General features: G+C 37.3%; 2 protein-coding genes across 2 annotated transcripts; one reads left to right on the top strand and one right to left on the bottom strand.

Moving 5' to 3' along the window:
* Positions 1–2,682: 2,682 nt before the first annotated feature.
* slc25a44a (solute carrier family 25 member 44a) lies at positions 2,683–9,512 on the top strand. The gene is made up of 4 exons (XM_067590423.1): positions 2,683–3,035; positions 4,997–5,704; positions 5,944–6,071; positions 7,482–9,512. The coding sequence occupies exons 2-4, from the start codon at positions 5,071–5,073 to the stop codon at positions 7,671–7,673; spliced, it is 954 nt and encodes a 317-aa protein (XP_067446524.1). The 5' UTR covers positions 2,683–3,035; positions 4,997–5,070; the 3' UTR covers positions 7,674–9,512.
* Positions 9,513–10,076: 564 nt separating this feature from the next.
* On the bottom strand, positions 10,077–19,096 carry skic8 (SKI8 subunit of superkiller complex). Its single transcript, XM_067590411.1, has 11 exons — positions 18,979–19,096; positions 18,525–18,580; positions 17,114–17,141; positions 16,384–16,489; positions 15,124–15,296; positions 13,186–13,334; positions 12,843–12,936; positions 12,251–12,344; positions 12,055–12,147; positions 11,081–11,159; positions 10,077–10,321 (listed from the first exon to the last, which is right to left on the bottom strand). Exons 2-11 carry the CDS (start codon positions 18,534–18,536, stop codon positions 10,232–10,234), a joined length of 918 nt encoding a protein of 305 aa, XP_067446512.1. The 5' UTR covers positions 18,537–18,580; positions 18,979–19,096; the 3' UTR covers positions 10,077–10,231.
* Between the last annotated feature and the right edge of the window lie 3,996 nt (positions 19,097–23,092).

Raw genomic sequence — 23,092 nt, 5'->3', positions numbered from 1 at the left:
AAATGATTGAAGCGTTCTAGAACTCAAGCCTTGCTTAGCAACCATTTTTGTCATTTTGCTCAGTGACGACACTACCACTGCTACTAACAATAATAATGAGCGTAAAAGTTAAATTTCACAGTCGCATCACACAGTTATCACCAGTTTGCTTAGTTGTCGTCACCTGACCGCAGTTCCAGACTATCAGGTATATGTTGGGTAATAATGGGAAAAAATAAAAGTTCATTCACAAATATTTTTCTGAAAGATTACCAATGTTTTATCATTTCTTTCATGATTTTACACATTTTATAAACTCTCTAAAGTGTCACATCAAGAAGAGTATATGCACAATTAGTTATTATAACTACATTTTTGAAACCCTATTTTTCCATTTACTGTATTTTAATTTCTGTATTTTTAATTGTCCTCTCTATTTTGTATTTCCTTTCAGACTTTATTGTAATTTCCATTTACAGTGTTTAACACTTGGATCGTGATGAAATTGAAGTTTGTTTTGGTTGATAATTTAAAAAAAATAATTAAAAAAAAAAATATGAGGGGGAGATCATAACCACATCTGTGGTTACAATGGAGCAAACTCCATCTGCTGATGAAGACAATGAGATGAAAAAAAAAGCTTTTATGTAGATATTTCATATTTTATATTTATAATAACTTATTTTCATGGTCTGTATTGATTGATATATTAAATGCAAATATATTAATTATGATTAAAACAGTGATACTGGCATTGTATGAAGATAAGTAAACAATTATTTTTTTAAGTAAAGTATGTAAAAACACAAAATTAATCATAAGGCTATGCATAAAGGCACTTACCTTTGGAGATCATTTTGCTTTGCACAAAGGATATGATCACTTATGTTTCTGGACACTCTATTTAATATAGACCAGTTAGGTACCTATGATTTTTTTTCTCTCTTTATTAACAGAACATTACTACATACAACATATGTGCATATAAAACTGATCATACCAGGGATATAACCACAGAGAGTATAAAAAAAACGATACATTATGAGCATATACATAACATATATAACATAATAATATTTCACAGCTTTCTTGTTTTTAACATATCTAATTCCATATTCAATTAAATCTTAAAGTGTCTAAAGTTAGATTTGCAGTTATAGCCTATTGATACCTGTCTGAAAGCATCATCTTGTTATCCTCACTTAAAAAATAGGTATTTGGAGTTATGAGAAATAAGAAATAAGATTAACAATAAAGAAATAAATGAAATAAAAAATAATGAGTCAGTGCCTCAACAAGACAAGCCACATTGTAAATTGCCTATAGGAATACATGGATTGATCATTGGTGACCATTACCTTCTTACGACTATCATTACCTTATAAAGGTGATTTTGGCTGTGACTTTAAAAGTGCTGCTGTAAAGGTCCCATGTGACAGTACGGATGCGACTCTACTATGTAGTCGCGTTGCATTCAGGGCACCTCCGACTTCCATGTTTCGTCGTTAACGATTTGTGCCGCATTCAGTGTCCTTGGTTGTTTTGGTTGTTCTTCTTTCTTCTAAAGCAACCAAAGTTACAATTTGCTGTAACACCAGAATAAAGAGGAGAAAAATCAGGATTATGAGGACTGTAATTCATATCTCAAGATATTTGGTATTCTGACAGTGATGTTGGCTTTTTATGCGGGCTTTTATTTTTCAAGTCCATCATTTCTTAATAAACTCCTGATCATTTCTTAGTTTTCCTCTTGAAATAAAGATTTTATTTAGTAGTAATTATAGGGAAAATGATCAATAGAGACTGATATCATCTTTAAAAGAGGTTTATGGTATCCAGGAGTTTAGCCGAAAGAGCTGCTCCATTTAAACAAAACCAAAGTAAAAAAAAAGTAAATATTAATTCATCACTGCTCTGTTAAAGGAAACTACAGTATGTTTGTCTTTGGATTGCTGAATTGGCCTAATGAGCTCTAACCAGGATACAAAACTTTTGATTGGATTTAATTAATTGGAATTGTACCAACTATCAAGGCCAAAACACATCCCTGCCAAATGGCACACATCAAAAACAGCCGCCCCTTTGATTTTCTATGCACTGTCCTATTTCTAGTGTCGCCACCCCTGAAAAAAACAGTTTTTTTAATACCAGAGAAAAAGCTTTTTTGTACTTCAATACAATGTTGGCACAACTACAGACGTTATTTACTAGTTTGTTGCTTGCTTTTCACTGTAGTTTTAACTATTACTATTTCACTTGTTCCTGTATCTACAAGGCAAAAATGAATTAATTGTTGGTTGATCTGCTGGTCTCAAAACATAATCTCACTACTCAGATTATTGTTTTTTCATTATTATTTCATTAATTTTTTTTATTAATCAAAAATAGGCAACTATAATGGGCAACTCACCCATTGCATTTCATTGCCCTGCGCTGTACTCATAGAACTGGAGTTACATCCAGGTAACTACTATATATTTCATTTTCACTCTGTTTGTTTGACCTATAATTGATTCCCAGTCATGTAGTTCTTGGAGAAAATATGTTAAAAATGTTTAGAAATTTGAATACCTGTACAATAATGCACCTTTTATTACCACAAGTTGTTTTAAAAGCTTTCCTACCGCTCAAACGGCCTATTTTTACGTTTCAGGTATCATACAACTTGTTTTTTCGATGGTGTCTTTTTTTTTCAATTCCTACATTTTCACCGGACAGTGAACGCATCATGATCGACAAACACACCACCAGCTAAGTAAACATTAAACATCACAGTTACAGGAGTTGCCCAGTAGATATAATAATTATCGAGCCACGATGTGTTTGTTTTTCCTAGAAACTGTTTGTAATGAATAAAAAAACAATGCGCTGTAGTTAAATACAGCTCATGACCTTTAACCTTTCACAGTGTTTGTTCTCAGCAGTAATGGACGGAAGACATGACCCTCCTTGTAGCAGAACAGGCCGTATGAGTTTCACAAAGCAGCTCAGTTTCGCAACAAGAGTGGCCGTGTCGGAGGCGGAAGGTGAACCCGAGCTACAAAACCTCCTAACAGGTAAGATTAATCTGCGTGTTCGCGTTAAATCACGGGTCTGTATTATCTTTGACAAGCTAACTCATGTTGTTAGCTAGCTAATAGTCAGCGCGAGAACAAGCTGTGACATTGCACGTGCTTCCCTGTTCCTTCTGCAAAGACTGCTTGACAACAATGAAACTGTAAGATTGGCCGGATTAGACTTCCACATGGCAATGCTGTTGAGCTGGTGTTTGATTACTAATGTGTAATTTACAAGGACACATCTGGTATTAATATCGATCATAATGTGTTTTTACTGCTTAAAATAACAGCTGTTCATAAGTTATCGTGCCAGTATTTCATTAGCAAGCTATTCTGTGTAGTTAAACTCCCCCTGTTTGTACACTTTGTCTTATCTTCTCGTATAGTATGAGCGTAGCTAGTAGATATATCTACTCTATACCTACCAATCGTATATCTACTGTTCCGTGTTGTACAGCCTCTTTTACACACTTCTGCCTGGAAGTCTGATATGTTTTGCTGATAACACATGAAACCAGGTCTATCAGGTCTATCAGGCTGTGACTTGTACCTTAAATGCAACAGGAAGAAGACAGGAATTGAGGAATTTTCGTAATTTATAATGCAGCAGTAATTGCAGAAACAATTATATTCAGACAAACCAGACATTCAGATGAGGAAATGGGTTAGCAACACAGTCTTTTATATATTTGCATAATGCAAAATAATTGCATAACATATTCACTGCAAGGACATACTGTTCTAGTGGTAAATCAGCCTGCCTGGTTATGCAGGATTGCAGGGAGGAGGTGAGTGAAATTGCCACGTTTAAGTGTAATAAATCGCCAAAATCAAATAAAATGTGTTGGAAGTGTTGTGACCTACTGAGGTCATGTTACAATTCTATAAATAACACTAACCGTGTAACAAGAGGTCATCTCCCTTGGTGCTGCAATGATTAGTCGATCAACAGAAAATTAATCTGCAACTATTAAGATAATCGAATAATCGTTAGAGTCATTTTTTTATAGTAAAAATGCCAGACATTTGCTGAGGTCAGCTTCTCAAATGTTTGTCTTTTTTTGTCATACATGATAGTAAATTGAATATCTTTGGCTTTTTGGACTGTTGGTCAGACAGAACAAGACATTTGAGGACATCACTGTGAGTTGTGGGAAATTATCACAGACAGTTTCCACTAATTTTATGTTCAGACGTGTCTTTTTATAGATAAAATGATTAATCAAGAAAATAATTTTCAGAATAATCGTTATTGAAAGTAATTTTTAGTCCTAATCTCACTTATTGCCAGGGCAGTTTTTTGATTGACATTAGAGTTGAAACAATTAGTTGATTAATTGATTAGATGGCATTAGTCAACACTTTTTATAACCGAGGAGTCATTTTCCCCAAATCACTGTATTATCTTTGGGTTTTGTGCTGTTGGTTGGACAAAAACTATTTGAAGATGTCAACCTGGGCTCTAGAAAAATGTCTTCATAATTTTCAGTATTTCATTTTATAGACCAAAGAAATAAATTAATTGAGATGATAATTGGCAGATTAACCAATAATGGAAACAATCATCAGTTGCAGCTCTGATTTACCATGTGTATCATACGAGAGCCTTTTATTGATAAATTATGATTAAAAATTGTGGTTTAGTGTCTCATCTGGTATTGTAACACCTCCTGAGAGTCATTTGGGATCAGACAGTCCTGAAATGAATGAATATATGGGATGAACCCTTCACGTTCTTTGCAGCTGATCAGAAAGGATGGGTATTGTTAGGATTTTATTGATATTGATACTGATACTTATCGATACTCTTATTGATACGACTCTCTGTAATTTGGTGCAAAAAATAAAGACATGACATGAAAAGATTCAACAGAACCATTACCAATTTAGTACTGGTTCTTGATACCCATCCCTACTGATCACAGAACTTAAATGCTGAATGTTCTTGGTTCTTGCAGGTGTGATGGCAGTCGGAGGGTTGACGACCGCAGACACGTGGCTTTAGGGGTGCAGCGCTGCCCGGGCCGGCACCATGCAGCAAAAAGGCGCCATCCAAATTATCGAATGGGAGGACCTGGACAAGAGGAAGTTCTACTCCCTGGGTGTGTTCATGACCTTGACCACCAGGGCCACCGTGTACCCGGCCAGCCTCATCCGTACTCGTCTCCAGGTGCAGAAGGGGAAAGCCCTCTACTCCGGCACCTTTGATGCTTTCTGTAAGATCCTGCGAGCGGAGGGCGTGCAAGGACTCTACCGCGGCTTTATGGTCAATACGTTCACACTGATCTCAGGACAAGCTTATATCACCACCTATGAACTGGTGCGCAAATATGTGTCCCAGTACTCTCCCAGTAACACGGTGAAGTCGGTGGTGGCAGGAGGGGCGGCGTCCCTGGTGGCCCAGACCATCACTGTTCCCATTGACGTGGTGTCCCAACACCTGATGATGCAAGGACAGGGGGAACACCTGACTCGCTTCAAGGCCAAACCCAAAATGATGCTCGCGGCGACTAAACGCAGACTGACTTTCGGGCAAACCCGTGACATTACGGTGCAGATATTTGCAGCCGACGGTTTCAGGGGATTTTACAGGGGCTACGTGGCTTCGCTACTCACGTACATCCCAAACAGTGCACTCTGGTGGCCTTTTTATCATTTTTATGCAGGTAAATCAACTGTGGTTTATAATAGATGTTCTTAGCTGCTACATGTATGTGAGTGTGTGGACTGAAATCTATTACAGCTCATAATTTTATCTAATATAAAACTGTTTCTTAGCACCACACTTAGCATGACGTTAAATACTCATTTTCATCAAACTAGTTACAGCTAAATTACAACTTCAACCAAATCTGTAAGACTACTGCTTTGTCTGACACTGTTTTCATATCTTTTGCATTCCCAGAGCAGCTGTCCTTGATGGCGCCCACTGAGTGCCCTCACCTGATTCTGCAGGCTTTTGCAGGACCAATGGCAGCAGCAACCGCCTCCACCATCACCAACCCCATGGATGTTGTTCGAGCAAGAGTACAGGTAAACGCTGAAGGCTACCATTGTGCAGTACATCAAATAGAAAAATTTAATATATACTTTTAGTGAAGGGGACTCAAGCAGAAACAGTGTGTCTTTGAGTGTTATTAGAGGCTCATATTTTAAAAACAGATGTCACTGCCAAGAATTAGAAATATTTCCATCATAGTATAATATTGCAGGGACGGAAAATCATTTTAATTTGCCTTGAAACTTTTGATGTCTCTTCAGTGGAAGGGTGAAACTCTAGGATACATGACAGCCATTATATACAGAAAAAATACATCTTTAACAATTGAATGAATAATAGTTGTAAAGGGGCTAAAATTTCATTGAAGATATTATGATGTCACTATGATCAGGGTTACATCATTGGACAGTACAGCTTGACTTAGGGCTCTGGGATATGACCAAAATCTCATATCCTGATATAGGTCATTTTAAATCCCAATAACAATACCTATAACGAAATAGCACATTTTGATATCGTACAGCCCTAGCTTGACCTTGCTCAAAATGTCATATAAAGGCTAATATCTGATAAGGTGGACGTTTAAAGTGTTGCTCAAGGTTGCGTCCCGAAAATTCCCAGAAGCCCTTAATAGCGCAGGAGTAGGTTGTAATTATTGGATTTGCTGCTAGGTAGTGCACTGTATGCCTACAGCTTAGTGAAAGTAAAACTGGGACCTAAAGGGAGAAGATTCACCTCCATGGAAGAAGGACAAGTGTATCACATCTAGAGGAGAGTCCTTTTGAAGGGGATTAGAAAAGTACTCTTCAAAGATTTGAGGGTTTTTAAACAATTCCAGGAAATTTTGGGTTCCCTGTCGTACACGCACTACAGTAGATCACACTGCGAGGTTTCATATGAAGAAACGAGGGAGTATTAACTAACACAAGTTTGTCATAATCCACAGTGAGTGGATTATGAGTCATATGTTCAGCATTCAGACTCAAAATTTATATGCTAGCTCATAACTGGAGGGTGTAGAGAACATCAGTATTTTGTCATAAATCTACAGAACCATTCAGTAATCATCTTAAACCTTTCTCTCTAATTTTACTACTGAAACCGCACTTTGTATCAGAATCGGTGTATTGATATTCTCAACACCAAATACAGCTGCCTTTTCTCTGTAAGCTACACTCCCTCTAGTTCCTAACATTACTCAGTAGTTTCTTAACTCGCTAATGGGATAGCTGGCAGGCAGGCTTAGAGGTGTTTGTGTCTGAGGACACAAGTTCAGCAGATGTTTTCACAAAGTCTGCTGTTCCTGCAGCGGTCATTGTTCGCTTAATACCATTTGAGACTGAAGCACAGACCTGCCTGTAATGAATTGGATGTTGCCTCTAAGCCCTAAAAACAAGCTATGTAATATAATCTTTCAAAAAACACTTTCCTGTCCATTGAAGGTGGAGGGACGATCATCTGTCATCGAGACGTTCAAGCAGCTGCTGGCAGAGGAGGGCGTCTGGGGGATGACCAAGGGGCTGTCGGCCCGCATCATTTCTTCCACACCCACATCGGTGCTCATCGTGGTGGGATACGAGACTCTGAAGAGACTGAGCCTGCGAGCCGAGCTGGTAGAGTCCAGACACTGGTGAAAAGGAACCTCAAGCCGGGCTTTACCTCATCACAGCCGGGCAGGAGATAAAAACCCTGACGTGTTTCTCGGCTCTCTGTGCAGCTGCTCCAACATGCCTTTTTAGAACTGTTGTTTTAATGCAGGTATGATGATGATGCAGCAGAGTGCAGGAGGTGATGTTTGTCTTTAGGTTCACTTGAGAGTTACAGGTGATACAACCTTGCATTTTTCTGTTTGTCAAACTTGTTTCTACTGGCCTTTATTTGTCTAAATGGTTACTGTGAAACCTGGAAATGTAAGTGAAAACGAAATACTGCGTTTTGCCCAAATTGATTTAAAACAATGACCCCTATTCCTTAAATTTGATTGATTAAAAAAATAAAGCTGCATCTTAAAGGATAGTAGATAGTTGATTAGTGTATCCAGTGTAGTAGGACAATGATATATCTTTTATTGTGTCATAATGTAACCTGACCTAAGCTTTCGGACATGTGATGCACGTCCTGAGCTTACTGTCCCAGCTGGTACGTTTTTTAAAATAGAGCTACCGGTACTCAGCAGTAAATTGTAATATGTACTTTAAGATAATTTGTGACAATTTTCTTCCCGTTTGCCAAAATCTGGAGACACAACTGCCTTGTTTCTGCTTTATTGAGCACATAAAAGAGCAGAAGAGCTCGATATCTGAGTGCATTCCAGTGAAATTAAATTTATACGTATGGACGTCTGCAACATCTGCAAAGAATCTCACCTTTGTGACGGCCCGCCAGAAGAGAGATTATGTTTTGTACTTTATTGTATTTAATTATAGTATTGGCTGATCACTGGCGCAGAAAAAAAACAGAAAACTCTAAAGTTAAAAGCTGAATTTTCTCAAATATCCTTGAACTGATGGACTGTTTCAGGACATAATAAATGTATCTCTAGAGGTGTTTGTGAAACCAGGCCCAGGTTGGTTTAGTTTGACCGTTACGTAGCTGTCGTCTGTGCAGCAGTGTGCAGGTATATGATGAACTCTATGTACAGTATGGGTGCGTTAACTGGGCCAATCTGGCAGTTGTTTCTGCTTTTTTTTAATATATATATCTTTAGATGTGACTGTACAAAACAAAGTGGATCTTGACAAAAGAAGAAAAGGGGTGACGCTGTAGGAGAGTGTTACAGGCCTTTACACAATCATCTTGATGTATTTCAGGGTGTGCGTTCTTTCTCTTCTGTTCTGCACATTATTTATACTTTTTTGGATCATATCTAAAACCATTTCGTTACAGCGCAGAAACCTTAACCGCTGAGCCATTTCGCTGTTTGGTTAAAGCTAACGCAAAGGCAGAGGTCGAGTAAAGGCAGCAGCAACAAACCAGCATGCAAGACAAAACTCCGAAGTTGCCTTCAGTCACCTGTTGAGTGTGAGGTGTATCAACAAGGCTACTGTCATGTTAGAAAAGACTCTTAATGCAGTCGGAGAGGCATGTACTGTAAACGCAACAGTGACTACTGCCAGAAAACATCTCAGAGGTTTGACGTTCTGTGCCTTTTTTTTTTTCTTTTTTAATAAACTGTCTATGTTGTGTTTGTGTTTGCAAACGGCACTTTTCAGTTTGTACAACACAATATTCAAGTGAATGAGAATAATGGACTCAACAATTCCTACACGATTTCTGGAAAATAAATGGAACTTTGCCTGTATGGAGGAAGTTGTGCGTTAGGCGACACCTAAAATTATCAACTGCCTGCTGTGTTTGTAATAAAGAATTGTCAAATGTACAGTTTGATGTGTTTTAAACATTGAGAACCTGTGGACCTGTGAAAAGAAATAAAGATTTGTGAATCACTGCAGAGGTTGATCACTACAATGATACATTTTTAAAATGTTTTTCTTTTTTCTTAAAGTATTTCAGCCCCAGGTGTGACTGGTTGTTGGACTTGATAGTAAAAATCGTAGCTGTAGATGTTTCCTAGACAGCTCTTTGCTCCTGCAGCATCAGTAGATCATAAAGCTGCAGTACAGCTGCTGACCACTGGAGGGAGCACGAGATTGTGCTTCATCTCCAACAGACTGCAGGAGGATGTTTTAAAGTTTTCACACACTACAGGATGATACAGATGTAACAGAGTTATGATTGTAAACAGGGATACAGATTAAATTCTGAGTCTGAACATCCAACATCACAATGGAGTCTGAAATCTGACAAATTAGTCAGTTTTCAACAGTCTCAGACCACTAATAACTAACTACATAGGATGCTTGGGGCTGAAACAGAAATTATTCCAACCAGCTTAAGTTTTTGAACATTTTTATAAATCTATAAAATGTCAAAAACCAAAAGCTATTAAATTGACAATACAAAAGTAGATCACTAACTGAGGTACTAGTTAAGATTTCAGCCCACAAAAAAAGACACAGAGACAGAAATACAAAAAAAACCCTTTTATTTGACCGTTTTGATCAAGTGCAAAATAATCCATAACATTTACACCCCCCTCCCTCCCCGCCTCAATAACCAACTTCAACTCCATGATTATTGTAAACAGCTCTGAAGATCTTCTCGTCTTGTTTTCTGTATGGGACGTCTTTGCTCACATGGGACAGTCGTAGATGTGTATGGCGCGGTCGTCTCCAGCTGAGATGATCTTTGAGCCGGTGCTGTTGTACTTTACGCTCCACACCTGAGGACCACAGACAGTAATGAGATTTAAGTTCAGCTAGTCTGTGCTCCTCTTTGATCACGTACTAGTAATCCACATTTTGAAAAACTTGTATCTATATTATTGTATTCACAAACTTGATACTGTGACACAATGTCCTACATGGCAATTACACTACATTTAAAAAGGGTAATAATTTAAGTAATTGCACATGGATTTACAGCATTTTGGAGGGGAAGCTGTTCATAGAAAGCATTTGTTCCTTTCTGCTAATCTGCAACAAACATAATTGTAACTTAAGGCAGTTGAAGCAAAAACCTACAACAACAAATTAAGCAGAGCCTAAGAGCTACGAACCAAGCAAAAAAAATGTTCCAAATAGAAGAACAAAGCAGCTGCTGAACAGTTAATTGGCTGCAAATTGTCCCTATAGATTCTCTGGATTTACTGTTATTTCATGGCAAGTCACAAAAGAAATATGGGAGACACAAACACGCCTCTGATCCCCTCTCCGAGGAGCCGTGCTATTTTAATCAGAGGCTTTTTTGTAGTGCAGATGAACCACCCCACAGGCGTCTGCAACCAGAGATCTAATGACAGCTGGGATTATTGGTTTTGCCGGAGCTTAAACATCAGAGAAGGGTTATGTGAGGGGCCGCTGCATGACATTGGCCGTGCTGATTTCCCAACACATTAGCACCTACAAGCGGATGGATTTTCTCACTTTGAATTTGGATTATATCACATTCGGGTCAAAAAACACAGGATTTTCTTTGTCACCTGGTCTTGATGGTCGAAGAAAGTGTTGATACATGCTCTGGAGCTGGCGTCCCAGACCTTCACACTCTTGTCAGACGAGCTGAGGGTAGAAGAGGAGAGACAACGTTTGACATGTTTTACAGTTCATCTTAGTGTCAAACTTTGTAACATCTGACTGGTCTGAACGGTTTATCTTGGCACCGTCGACTGGAAACTTTTTTCCTGAAAAACAGCTTCAGCTGACGATGTTTAAGCACGATGGAAGTGAAAGCTTGGGAAAGTAGAGGAAAACACTTCTGCTACATTTCTAATGTACACAAACAGACAGCAGCAGATTTTATGGTCTCAACTACTGCCTATTATATAATAATAATAATGATTAACTTAGTTTATTTATGTAGCACTTATCAAAACCAGAGATTACAAAGTGCTTTATAAGGACAAAATGAAAAAGCAACAGAAAAAAACAAACAAAACCAACCACATGCAGACAAATTTACCCAAATTGAATAAGACAGTAAGGTAGAAATACATTTTCAGAAGCAATACATTTAAAATTACATATTTAAAAGAGGTTATTCAAAAGCCTTCTGAAAAGAAATGTGTTTTCAGAAGTGATTTAAAAGAAGAAGCTTCGTCCCCTTTAGTCTCACACCTCAGACTACATGCAGGTTTGTAACGGGCAAGTAATTCAGAAATATAGTCTGGAGCTAAGACAAATGCTAAGTGCTCTTAACGTCATAAGTAAAATCTTCAAATTGATTCTGTAATAAACTGGTAGCTAATGTAAAGACATCAAGAGGGGAGAAATATATGATCTCTTTCCTTGGTTTTATTATAGGTATGATTATTATAATCAGTTACAGTGGCACAGTTTGTTTCAAGTCTGTCAATCATGTTGCAGAAATGCAGCTGAATTTGTTTCTATGCATCAGCAGAGCAGTATAAAATTCTACCTCCTGAAGCTGTTTTGAAGCTGCAGTGTGAAATCTTACCTCGAGACAAAGTGGGAGTCATCTGGGGAGAAGGCGACATTAAGAACCCAGGATCCGTGTCCGCTCAGCGTGCCCGCCAGGTTGGCGTGCTGCCTACAGAATAATATCAGCAAAAGTTTATAAAAGGAAACAAAACGCTACTTTCTAAAGAACCAAAAGTGATGGCAGGAGTAAAAAAAAACAACAAAAAACCTACACATCATATATCTTGATGTAGCCGTCGTCGGAGGCTGTGACCAGGAGCTGGGAGTCGGGGGAGAAGGTGAGAGATCTGATGGGCATGGCGTGACCTGAGGAGAGAGAGAGAGAGAAGAGTCACTCAGGAAGATGTAAATCTCAGTGAAAAGGTTGTTGGTTTGGCAGCTTAATGACCTTCATACTTGTTCAAAAAGCTTGAAGTTAGTTTTCATCCTTAATAATGAAACCAGTAACAACAGCAAGAGGTGAAAACAGTTTATACTTTATGTTCAATATGTTCTGACTGCAGCAGTGAAAGGTTATTAATTTTACAACATCCTCATTTGCAGTCGGCATGTGTCCAAGAAAATTTGGTTTGGATATTTTAGTCTATTTTCTTAATTTATTAATGTTTGGCCTTGTATATTTGAACTTTTCCCCCCAAATCCATGTTGCTTTTGTTCATTTCATTCCTTCATTTCTTGTCTGATCTGGAATTTCTTATGGCCATCTGTTTAGTAACTGTCCGTAAAAAGTGATTAAAATAAAGACATTTTTATACCCTAATAAATAAATATATTACCCTAATAAATAGTAATAATTGAACTTACCTTCCAGTGTGTGGAGAAGCTTTCCAGTTGCGATGTCAAAGATATTGATGATTCCATCAATAGCTCCACTAGCCAAATATTTTCCATCTGGGCTCTGAAGAGCAAAAAAAGCAAAAAAAAAAACCCAATTCACTTATTCATTATAAGCCTTTAAAAACAACATTTTCGCCTGCAGAGAAAGGCTCAGGAGTTAAAACTAGTGAAAACCTTGGTGTGAATGGGGAGAAACACTAATCAAGATGAGTTATTATAAAGTCAAGACAGGAAGGTCTCAGCCTCTGAGACTCTGCGCTTGATAAGCCGTCATCCAGCCGACCAAAAATGACAATTTATGGTTCCTTACATAAGCTATACTCAGGATGAATTTCCCTCGAGTGTCCAGAGAATATTCCTTCTTGCCGCTTTCCACACCAAAGATGTTGACCTTGCCAAGATGGCTTCCCGTAGCGATGTATTTGGAGTCTGGGGAGAAGGCAACCGTCCATGCATCAACTACAGAGACGAATAGAAGGGAGGAAGACAGAGGATGAGGAGGATTTAACTCATCACGTGTATTCTTTTCCAGGAATTATCTATTTTAGCAATGCTGGCTACAATGAATACAATTTAATTAATGTGATGTCTCAACTAGTTACATTTTTTTAATGTGTATACCTACTGCAGCACAAACTGTCCCTGAACAAGACATCTAATCTACTTTCTGCTCACTTGCCAATACTATTAATTAAGCTGTAATTATGCTCCGTTAACTATAATGAAATCCACAAAAAGGAGAAGAAAATGAAGGTTTTACAATAACAGGTCTCACTTCTGAAGAATCCAAATATACCAAAATACAGTATGTCCTATGGGGGGAAAAAGGTCTTTAATCCAGTGACCCAGACCAACCACTGAGTGAAACGGGTTGTCACTAACACAAGTCGACATGACATTTAGTTGAAGTACAGCTTGGTTCACGATACACAACGAAACGGACATTTCTGCGTGTGGGGTTCCTGAAAGGTGAGTGTAAAAAAAAAAAAACATAACATGAGCTTCTTGTGCTACAGTACGCAGCAGACCAGACCTCCAGGTTTGTTTTAATACTAAACTGAATGATCATTTCCTTTGTAACGTTATTCAAGTGTAAGAACCAATGTTCACTTGAAAATAAATACTCAACACAACACAGGTATGATTTTCAAAGTCACTCCAAATAAGTTATACTTTTAAACTTATAAAAAGGGAATTCTCTACAAATAATATCCTTATCCGTAATGACAAAATCCAGCCAAAAGTGACATATCTTACATTAAAACTACATTTTGACTATAAAGTGGGAACGATCCATCATTTAATCAATGATTAACAGTGAAAAGGTCACAGTCGAAGGACAAAAACACTGCTGAAATGAATTCAAAGTACACAGACGGCTAGAGCTGCTTTAACCCTCTAAAACCTACATAGACAAAGAAGCACCTGGACATAGTTTTATATTTTAGACAATTCTGAGCTTATTCCTTCAGTGAGTATCAAGTGTTATACATCATATGATTCAGGGGAATCTGCCCTTGGGTCAGCATACAATATTTGACAAAAAAAGAAAAACACCCAGTGAAAAAACCTTGAGTTTTGTCGAATAACTCCATAGTCAACCAGGGAATTTCTGTTTTCTCAATGTGTAAAGTTGTATTTTAGGTGTTTTGGAGCTACATGTGAAGTTTGGTGCAAATCCACCTTTTCCTCAGTGAGTTACAGCCATTTATTTGCATAGTGTCCTGAGTGTTTTTTTAGTAGACAATGTGACAATATATAAATTTTGGTGCTGTCTTTATATTTTGATCAATATCACCTCTGAGAGTAAATATCAACACCCTAATCTGTTGATATATGACCGACAGTAGTCGTTTACTTTTTGCACAGTGAGTGCACATGGTGACTCGAGGGAAGCCTGTAAGACAGCAAGCTTCTGTTCCAGTATCACGTGATTGCACGCACCGTAAATCGACCCTGATGGTCGTAAAGATACCAGTCAAGGCGCCTCGGTAAGCTGAGAGTCTCACAGTTCAGACAAAAAAAGAAGCTTGTCAATATCATATATAGTCCCAAAAGTTATTTAATGTTTTCTAGAACATGATCTTCAGTCCCAGAGGTTTAATCAAAAGCCAGCAGAGGAATAATCACAGAGAAAATATAATTTTAATTGATTTTTGTCTCTCTTGGATATAGAGCTGCAGGAAGCATGATTTCTAGCACCTAGTATAAATCAATCAATAAACACTGACAATCCTCCGAGTCTTACCTGGTCCTGCATCCATGGACTTAATCTGTTTTCCAGACTCCAGGTCCCAGAGGCGGATGTGAGCATCGAGGGAGCTGGAGGCGGCGATCGCTCCGTTGTGACTGATGTCCACTGACACCACACCCAGCTGGTGGCCCTCCAGGGTCCACTGCAGCTCCAGCTTCTCATCTGACCTGCATGTGCAGCGTGGCGCAGGGATTTGTTTGGTCACGTCAAGTCAAATCAAGTTTATGTAGGCAGCACATTTAAACAAAGATTTCTGAGAAACTGGGGTCCGTTTCACCAAATTTGCAACATGAGATAACTTCCTCTCATGCTAATCTTGAAATGTTTGACTAATCAAAAACAAACATCACACTGGTGACTCGCATATAAACATGCGAGAGTCTTGTAGGACTAATTTATTTGCAATTTGAGAGCAACAATCATATGTGTAGCGTGACATTTGCGTGCACAGTAAGTAGTTTTCACAAATTGCTGGTGTAAAAATGGATCTGAGTCAAACAAAAAAAGTGTAACAGCCAATTATATCACTGTTGTAGATTATAATTCTTTACACTAACAATAATTAAGTCCTGAAATGGCAGTGAGCTTTTTTCACATAGACCAGGTCTAGACCAAACTCTTTAATGGTCCTTTGGTAAAGATCCTCTTAAGAGGTAAATGTTAAAAGTCACATTGGTGTATTTAGGACTTCAAATCTCAAGACTATATTGCTCCCATATCGCCATGAAAGAGCAGCTACTGCTGGGACTCAAACTGAAGAAGTGTGCTATGACAGTCTGAGTGCAGCAGAGGTCATAAATATAACCCTCTATCGTTAAAACTCAGAGAGAAGACATATTTGTTCAATGAGTTCAATGAAGATGGAAAAGAGTCTCGCTCAGTTAACTGGGCTTTTCTGACCTGGAATGAACACTGGCTTGGCTCTTGTCAAATCAGAAATATGAAGTTTCACAGCACATAAAATTGATATGATTTGTGGGCTGAATGCTATTTGAACTGAACCTTGGAAAATATGGTACAGTTTTGTTTTGACAGTCGTACTGTTGTTTTTTTGGTATTTGTGCAAATCTTAAAAGATTTGTTTTAAGTCCATGAAAACAGAGAGAAAACAAATCTAGATGTTAATTAAATGAATGTTACAAAACAAGAAAACAAACAAATACAATATTGGGCAAGAAAACAACATCAAGTAGACACATAAGTATCAGTAAAATGTCTAAAGTGTCATTGTCATGAAAAAAAACAACAACTCACCATTTCCAGACTTTGACCATATCATCTAGTGAGCCAGTGACGATAGTTTCTGTCCCGTCCGCCTCACTTTTACCCCACGCTGCCGTCCAGATAGCATCATCGTGTGCTGAGAGGAAACAAACTGCAGGTTAAACCTCTGACAACAGCGTGATAATGACTTGTATTACATCCCAAATACTAGTGGGGCTGATGGGAAGAGTATTTAAAGGATCCGGCTAATGTTGCTCAATATTTTTCTTACCATGAGCAAATCTCATGTAAAGACTGAAACTAACATTGCTTTGCTTTCTCTCGGTTCTTTCAGACTTCCAGACCCTGTCTGTGGTCCTCAGACCACAAACCCATTTGTCAGAACGACTGAGTACGTTTTTACCAAACAAACGTAAACAAAAGGTAAATAATGCATTAGTGCAGATTAATACACATTTTGAATACACTATATGAGACTTTTGCAGGATCAGGATAACTTCATTGTTGGTTTTGGTCTTTTTGTGGGATTTGATGACAATATGAAAAACACAGAATAATGACAGCCTTATCCTTTAATCTCCTAATTATGTGGCTACTGCTTTGTCATCTGCTGAGAGAGAAAAACAAACTCGGTGCATGTTTAATGTGAGGGAAAAGGCTGCGGCAGAGCTCTGAATAACGGGACTTTCAGGGGAAACTCAAAGGTAACTTATCACATTGAAAAGTTATACAATGAGACTTTGCTCATAACGTTACTCACCGTGTTCTTGCTTGAAAAGAATGCTGTACTGAAATTGAAGCACAAGTTAACAGTTATGATTGGTTCTTCTTTTGTTTTCCAAAACAGATTACAGTGTAATATTCATGATGCACAGCCCAAACTGTTCCTGATGTACAAAGAACGACAGTCTGTTGATGGTTGGTACGAACCAAGATTTATTCAATACTGTCTGATGAAAAACAACCCCATTGTAGAGCTTGGTATAGAAGACAAAGTTCTTTGTTTGCAATGTAATGTAATAAGTTTTATTCTTGTCTATGTTTGGTGTCTTGTAAGTCTATGTGGGCTGGCCACTTGTATGTATATAAAACAATAACTAATCTTTAAATTCTTTCATTTAGGAAATGCTGAGTGTATTTAAAGGACGGGTTCACAGCTTTTCAAGACTGTTTTAAACAATAGTCAAGCTCCCAAATGAACATTGAAATAGGTTTTTCTTGCTATAATCATTCCTCCTGATCATACTGACCATTAGGAGATTCCTTCATAATGTACTTACAATATAGTTGATGTGGGTGTATTTAAAGGTTTATCTGATATTCGAACAGTAGCATCTACCAGAGACAACTGTGTCTCCATTAGAGCTGCAAATTTTTGGAACACGATACCGAGCATGACAATGCTCTAACTTCACTAGTTTCAAATCACAATTGAAATCATGGCTGAAACAGAACCAATCATGTGACCATTAACCACATAGATACTAACCAGAGAGTATTTTATTTTAGTTTTTGTATGATGCAATGTTTTAAAAAGATAGTGCTTTTAGTTTTGTATGATGTACTGTTTATTTACTATACCCCAGTATGAGTTGTAACACTTGATACCATAATTCTTTTGTAATTTGCCTGCCCAGTCAATGACTGTCCATTGTCCCTGTTAAATAAATAAATAAATAAATAAAATAATGTGAAGCTTCAGTCGTCCAAATGAGTCAAATCAAACAGATATCTTTCAACGTTACAGTCTTTTTATTGCCAAACTCCCTCTTTTTGTTACTATACTACTGCAGCTCAACAGGGAAACACTGCCTGAGGAAACACAAAGAGGGAATTTGATGCTAAAAAGACAGTAAATATGGCAGATATCCACTTAATATGACTAACTCAGACTGCTGAAGCCTCATATAAGCTTCAGATAAACTTTTAAATGCAGTTTTGCACAAAATGATTGTGTGGACACAATGTGGATTTTGGTCTCCATCACTTACATTAAAAGCAGATTTGAAGGGGATCTTTTAATAGCCAGTATGAACAGGATGAATGATTACAGTGAGGAAAACCTCTTTCAATGTTCATACATATGAGCACCTGACTGTTGTTTTAAGACAGACTTAAGAAATTGCGAACCAATCCTTGAAAGGATGAGGTTGCTTAAATTTGATGCTTACTTGAGTGCTCATTTTTTTGGTCCTGGTGGTTGGAGAGCCAGATAACTTACTTCAACCTGAAAACAAAGTGACAGTTTGTTAGTGGTACGTTAACAAACAGCAGCAACACATGATGAAACCATGACACACTATTTATTTCAGCAGTTAGCTATCATTACTTAGTTTAGCGACCAATGCAACAAAGATATACGGCAAGAGCTTAAGCCTGCAAACATGCTCCAGACAATGACGTTTAAGTTTAACAGAAAATTTAGTTTTTAATTTAGCATTAATTTGTGCAGTGTTACAGTTGAAAAAGCTACTAGAGTACCGTGGCTAACAGCAGCTAGCTCTGACTAGCAGCGGCCAGTTGGCAACAAAGTGCAATTTCCTATTTAAACATTTACTAGATTATTACGTTATATACCAAGCTAACTGTTTCTATTCTACTATAGTGTAAAATGCGTCCACGTACCTTTAAAACTCCTGTAAAATGTTTAATATAATTTCGGGAGCTCGATGACTTACAAGCGAGACTCCATGACAACATTCAACGTAACTTCCGTTTAGCGTCTTCTTCGTCTGTTTCATTTCGGTTGGCGAGTAACATGAACACTACTGCCGCCAGCGGAACAGAAGAAGAAAGCGTCTACAAAGCGACTGCTAGAGCTGAAAAATATACATGAAATTATTGATTTACATAATTAAAAACATTTATAATGTGTTTTATTTAATATGCGTTTCAAATCAAAACAATATAACAAAAATGTGAGATCAATAGTATATTTGTGAATGCAATAACATTTTTAATTCAGATTTATACATCAATAAATACATTCAGTAATTTCTTAAATATTAATCACAATATCCTCATTTGTTTTATTTAGCATATTTTATTTAATTACATTTATACACTTAGTTACATATATTATTTAATTTATCTTAAATATTTAATTGTAGCTATTAATAAGAGCAAACACACAATGCCACATACTGCTTGTAGGCAGTTTCCAGATGTTTTGGTTTGTGACTCCTACTTGCTGCAGGTTGCATATGACTATAGTTTGTTACACCAAACCGTGGATCTCCCTTCTTAACTAAATTATTGTTTTATTTGAGCAAATTTTAGCAACCAGAAAAGGTATAATATTTCACAGGAAAAAATGCAAACATTCAAAAAAAGTCAGAAGAAGCATGAAAAATATATATATTTTTAAATTTCTTTTCTCATTAATCATCTCACAACCTGTCAGTTTTATCTTGTGACCACTGAAGCTCACTAAAATCACTAGGTTAACTTTACTCAGTAAATTACAATCTGTTATTTTGACCCAGTGTTACACACAACAAGCTTTCGCTAAAAATTGTATCAAAAATGTATTGGTTTTTGTACAAAACAACAGTAAAATAAAAAACAAAAGACAGAAACTGGGTCAAATCAACCCATTCTCTTGAGTGGCTTTCTGGCATTAACCCAATATTGTGTTGGTGCTATATTGACCCAAACTTGGTTAAATTTTAACCCTGTGATTTTTAGTGTGAGAGATCGTGACCCACAGGTTGGGAGCCACTGCTGTATATCACTTCATTTTGAAAATAGCACCATTCAAAATCCCTAAATTAATCCCACTGTATACTGATAATAGACACAACACTAATTTTTCTGCAAAACTGAAAAGCAAGGAGGAATGAAACAGATCAAAATACTGTGTGTACACTAAGGCTTTTGCTTACAGAGGAGATAGCACAGATATTGATTTTGGCAGCACTTCAGGCAACATGAGCCTCACCTGTGGTGCCCAGAAGGCCAAACATGACCAACAGTTGACTTCAGATGAGACTTCTTTGTTGCCTGATATCAGACAGAACTGTCAACCCCTTTCACTCCATTTCAGAATCAGTCAACTCGATTTGGCGGAGTGGGTGGATTCAAAGGTCTAGACCCGGGCAAACCTCTTTGCTCAGAAGCTTGACTACCATAATAATGGCTTACATAAAACCTCTATGGTGCAGAAGAAAAAAAAGGCAAACCTGAGTCTGAAGAGTAAGCAGAAAAATATTTTGACAGTTGCTGCAGCTCCAATCTAAGCTCCAAAAACGGTTGTCAAGAGAAAGTTTCAGGAGAAAGAGGAAAGAAAGTTTTAAATAACTCCTAATGTAAAGTTGAAAAGGGCACTTGTGTCCCAGAAAAGGACATCAGTGTGAATCTCCTGACAGCCCGGGACCTGAGTGAGGTAGATGAGAGATGTCCTATTTAGAGCAGTGTGTGTGTGTGTGTGTATGTGTGTGTGTGTGCACTCGGAGAAACAGAGAAAGATAATTTAATTATTGGGTTATTTTTAAGACCGATAATGAGCAGATATTTTGTGCAGATATTCACTCCACAAATTCTCACCCAGAGGTTTATTCTTATTGAAGTGGTACAAAGTCTCTAAAGTAGCAGTAAAATAACAACAGGACACCATTCAACACATTCAACTAAAGTATCATATTTAGGGTTTTTAGTAACCCATCATGTCTATTTAACAATCAATCAAAGATATTTTACTGCATTTATATAAATGAAGAACTGAAGGAACAAGCTTTTGAAAATCTAGAATGAGAGGTAATTGAAAAACAATGTGTGTAAGAATAATAAAAATAATTGTGGGTTTTAAATCTGTTTTCTACATTTATTATCAAGGAAACTTTAAAGATTTGGTTCACATTTTTTAAAATCTGTCTTAAAACAACAGTCAGATGCCCAAATGAACATTTAAAAAGTGTTTTACTTGCTGTAATCATTCCTCCTGTTCATATTGACCGTTAAAAGATCTCCACCAAATGTACTGCCAATGCAAGTGATGTGGGACAAAATACACAATCCTCATGAGCAAAAATGTACCTGAAGATAAAATGAGGCTTCAACTGTCTGATTTAGTCAGATAAAGTATCAATATTCCACAGTTACAGTGTTTTTAGTAGAATAATTCTTTCTTTGTGTGTCGACGGACAATAATTTCCTGTTCAGCTGCTGTGGAAGGATCATAACAAAAAGAGGGACTTTGACAGTAAAAAGACTAACGTTGAAAGATATTTTTTATATTTTTTATTTTTTTATATTTTTTTGCACAATAAAAACAAAGTAGCATAAACACAACAACAAAAGAGAAAAAAAACAAACCAAACAAATTGTGCAAGTGAGATTTAGAAAACCCCTAGAGGTTTATAGTAGTAATCTCACCTCATTACGCATTATAAGCAAATACAAAAGTCATGTGATCCACAAAAATAAGCAAACAAGCAACCACAGAATCAAAAGCAAAGATATCGACTTGATTTGACTAATTTGAACAATCTGCACAGAAGGAGGACTTGGATTTTGTCCCCCATCACTTACATTGTAAATGCATTATGAAGGATCTTCTAATGGTCAGTATGAACAGAAGGATTGATGATGGCAACTAAAAACTATTTCAATGTTCATTTGGGCTCCTGACTGTTGTTTTAGGACACACTTGAACAATTATCTTTTAAGAGCTACATCTACATTTTGAAATTTGGTGCTTGTATATGCCATACATGCTTTGTAATGAAGCATTTAAAGTGCCTCTGTGACTGATTATGACAAAATTCAGTAACAAAATTGTTCCTTCTGAGCTACTTCTTTTTACTTGTAAACACACAAACCAGCTGTAGGTAGAGTCAAAGCTTGTAATGGACTGTTTCATCTCCATTTGATGCCATAAAGTTCTTGCAAAGAACCATTACATCGGCCCTTTTGGTAGTCTTATTGTATTCATTCATGTTTGGTCAATTCATACTGTATTCATGATGAAAACAAATATTCAAAAATAACTATATGAGCATTGAAAATGTCAAGTTGTCCTCAAGGTTCAAAATTACAAATGCAGGATATATGTCGTCTGAAATCTGGATCTGATCTTTCAGCCCCGACTGGAAACTATAATCTTTTTTCTCCAGGCACTTGTACATTTCTGTTTATTTGTCCTGCAGGCAACAACGATCATTATGTTGCTGTTTTCAGCCAAGTGATCCATTTATATTTTCCGGGAAATAATGATGGGTAATGGACTGATGTTATGCCATCAGGCTGCAGCACGCTGAAAGGAGCACAGGACTGTTTTCATTATCTTTGAAATGGCAAAATGAACGTACTCTGACAACAGAGCAACTGATTCAAACAATAGTTTTTTTTAAAAAGAAGCCAAGATTTGATGCATTTATACTTTTACGGAGAAAAATATTAAGAAAATTACTTTGTGCTGCACAAACTGAACTTGGGGCGCATTTTATATTTCTAACACTGTTCAGAAGTCGTCTGAACTCCACATCTGTTAGGCACCTCTGTGACTCTGCTCTGTCATTTAGGCCTGGCTCAACACAAAGATGGAAAACTAACTGCTCCTTATGTAATTGACATTTTCCTACTTTTACCCTGATTATGGGATTTGGTCTTGGCACACTGTGTCAAAGGAAATAGAAATGGCTAAAGCAGAAACTTTTAAGCTGAGGTGTCTGTTTCTAGGTGGTTTTGAGTCATTGTAAATCCTTCCGCAGTAAACTATTAATGATCAAACAACCTACTT

The sequence above is a fragment of the Thunnus thynnus genome, chromosome 5 (assembly GCF_963924715.1).
Source record: "Thunnus thynnus chromosome 5, fThuThy2.1, whole genome shotgun sequence".
Taxonomy (NCBI): domain Eukaryota; kingdom Metazoa; phylum Chordata; class Actinopteri; order Scombriformes; family Scombridae; genus Thunnus; species Thunnus thynnus.
This window is presented reverse-complemented; position numbering and strand designations above follow the sequence as displayed.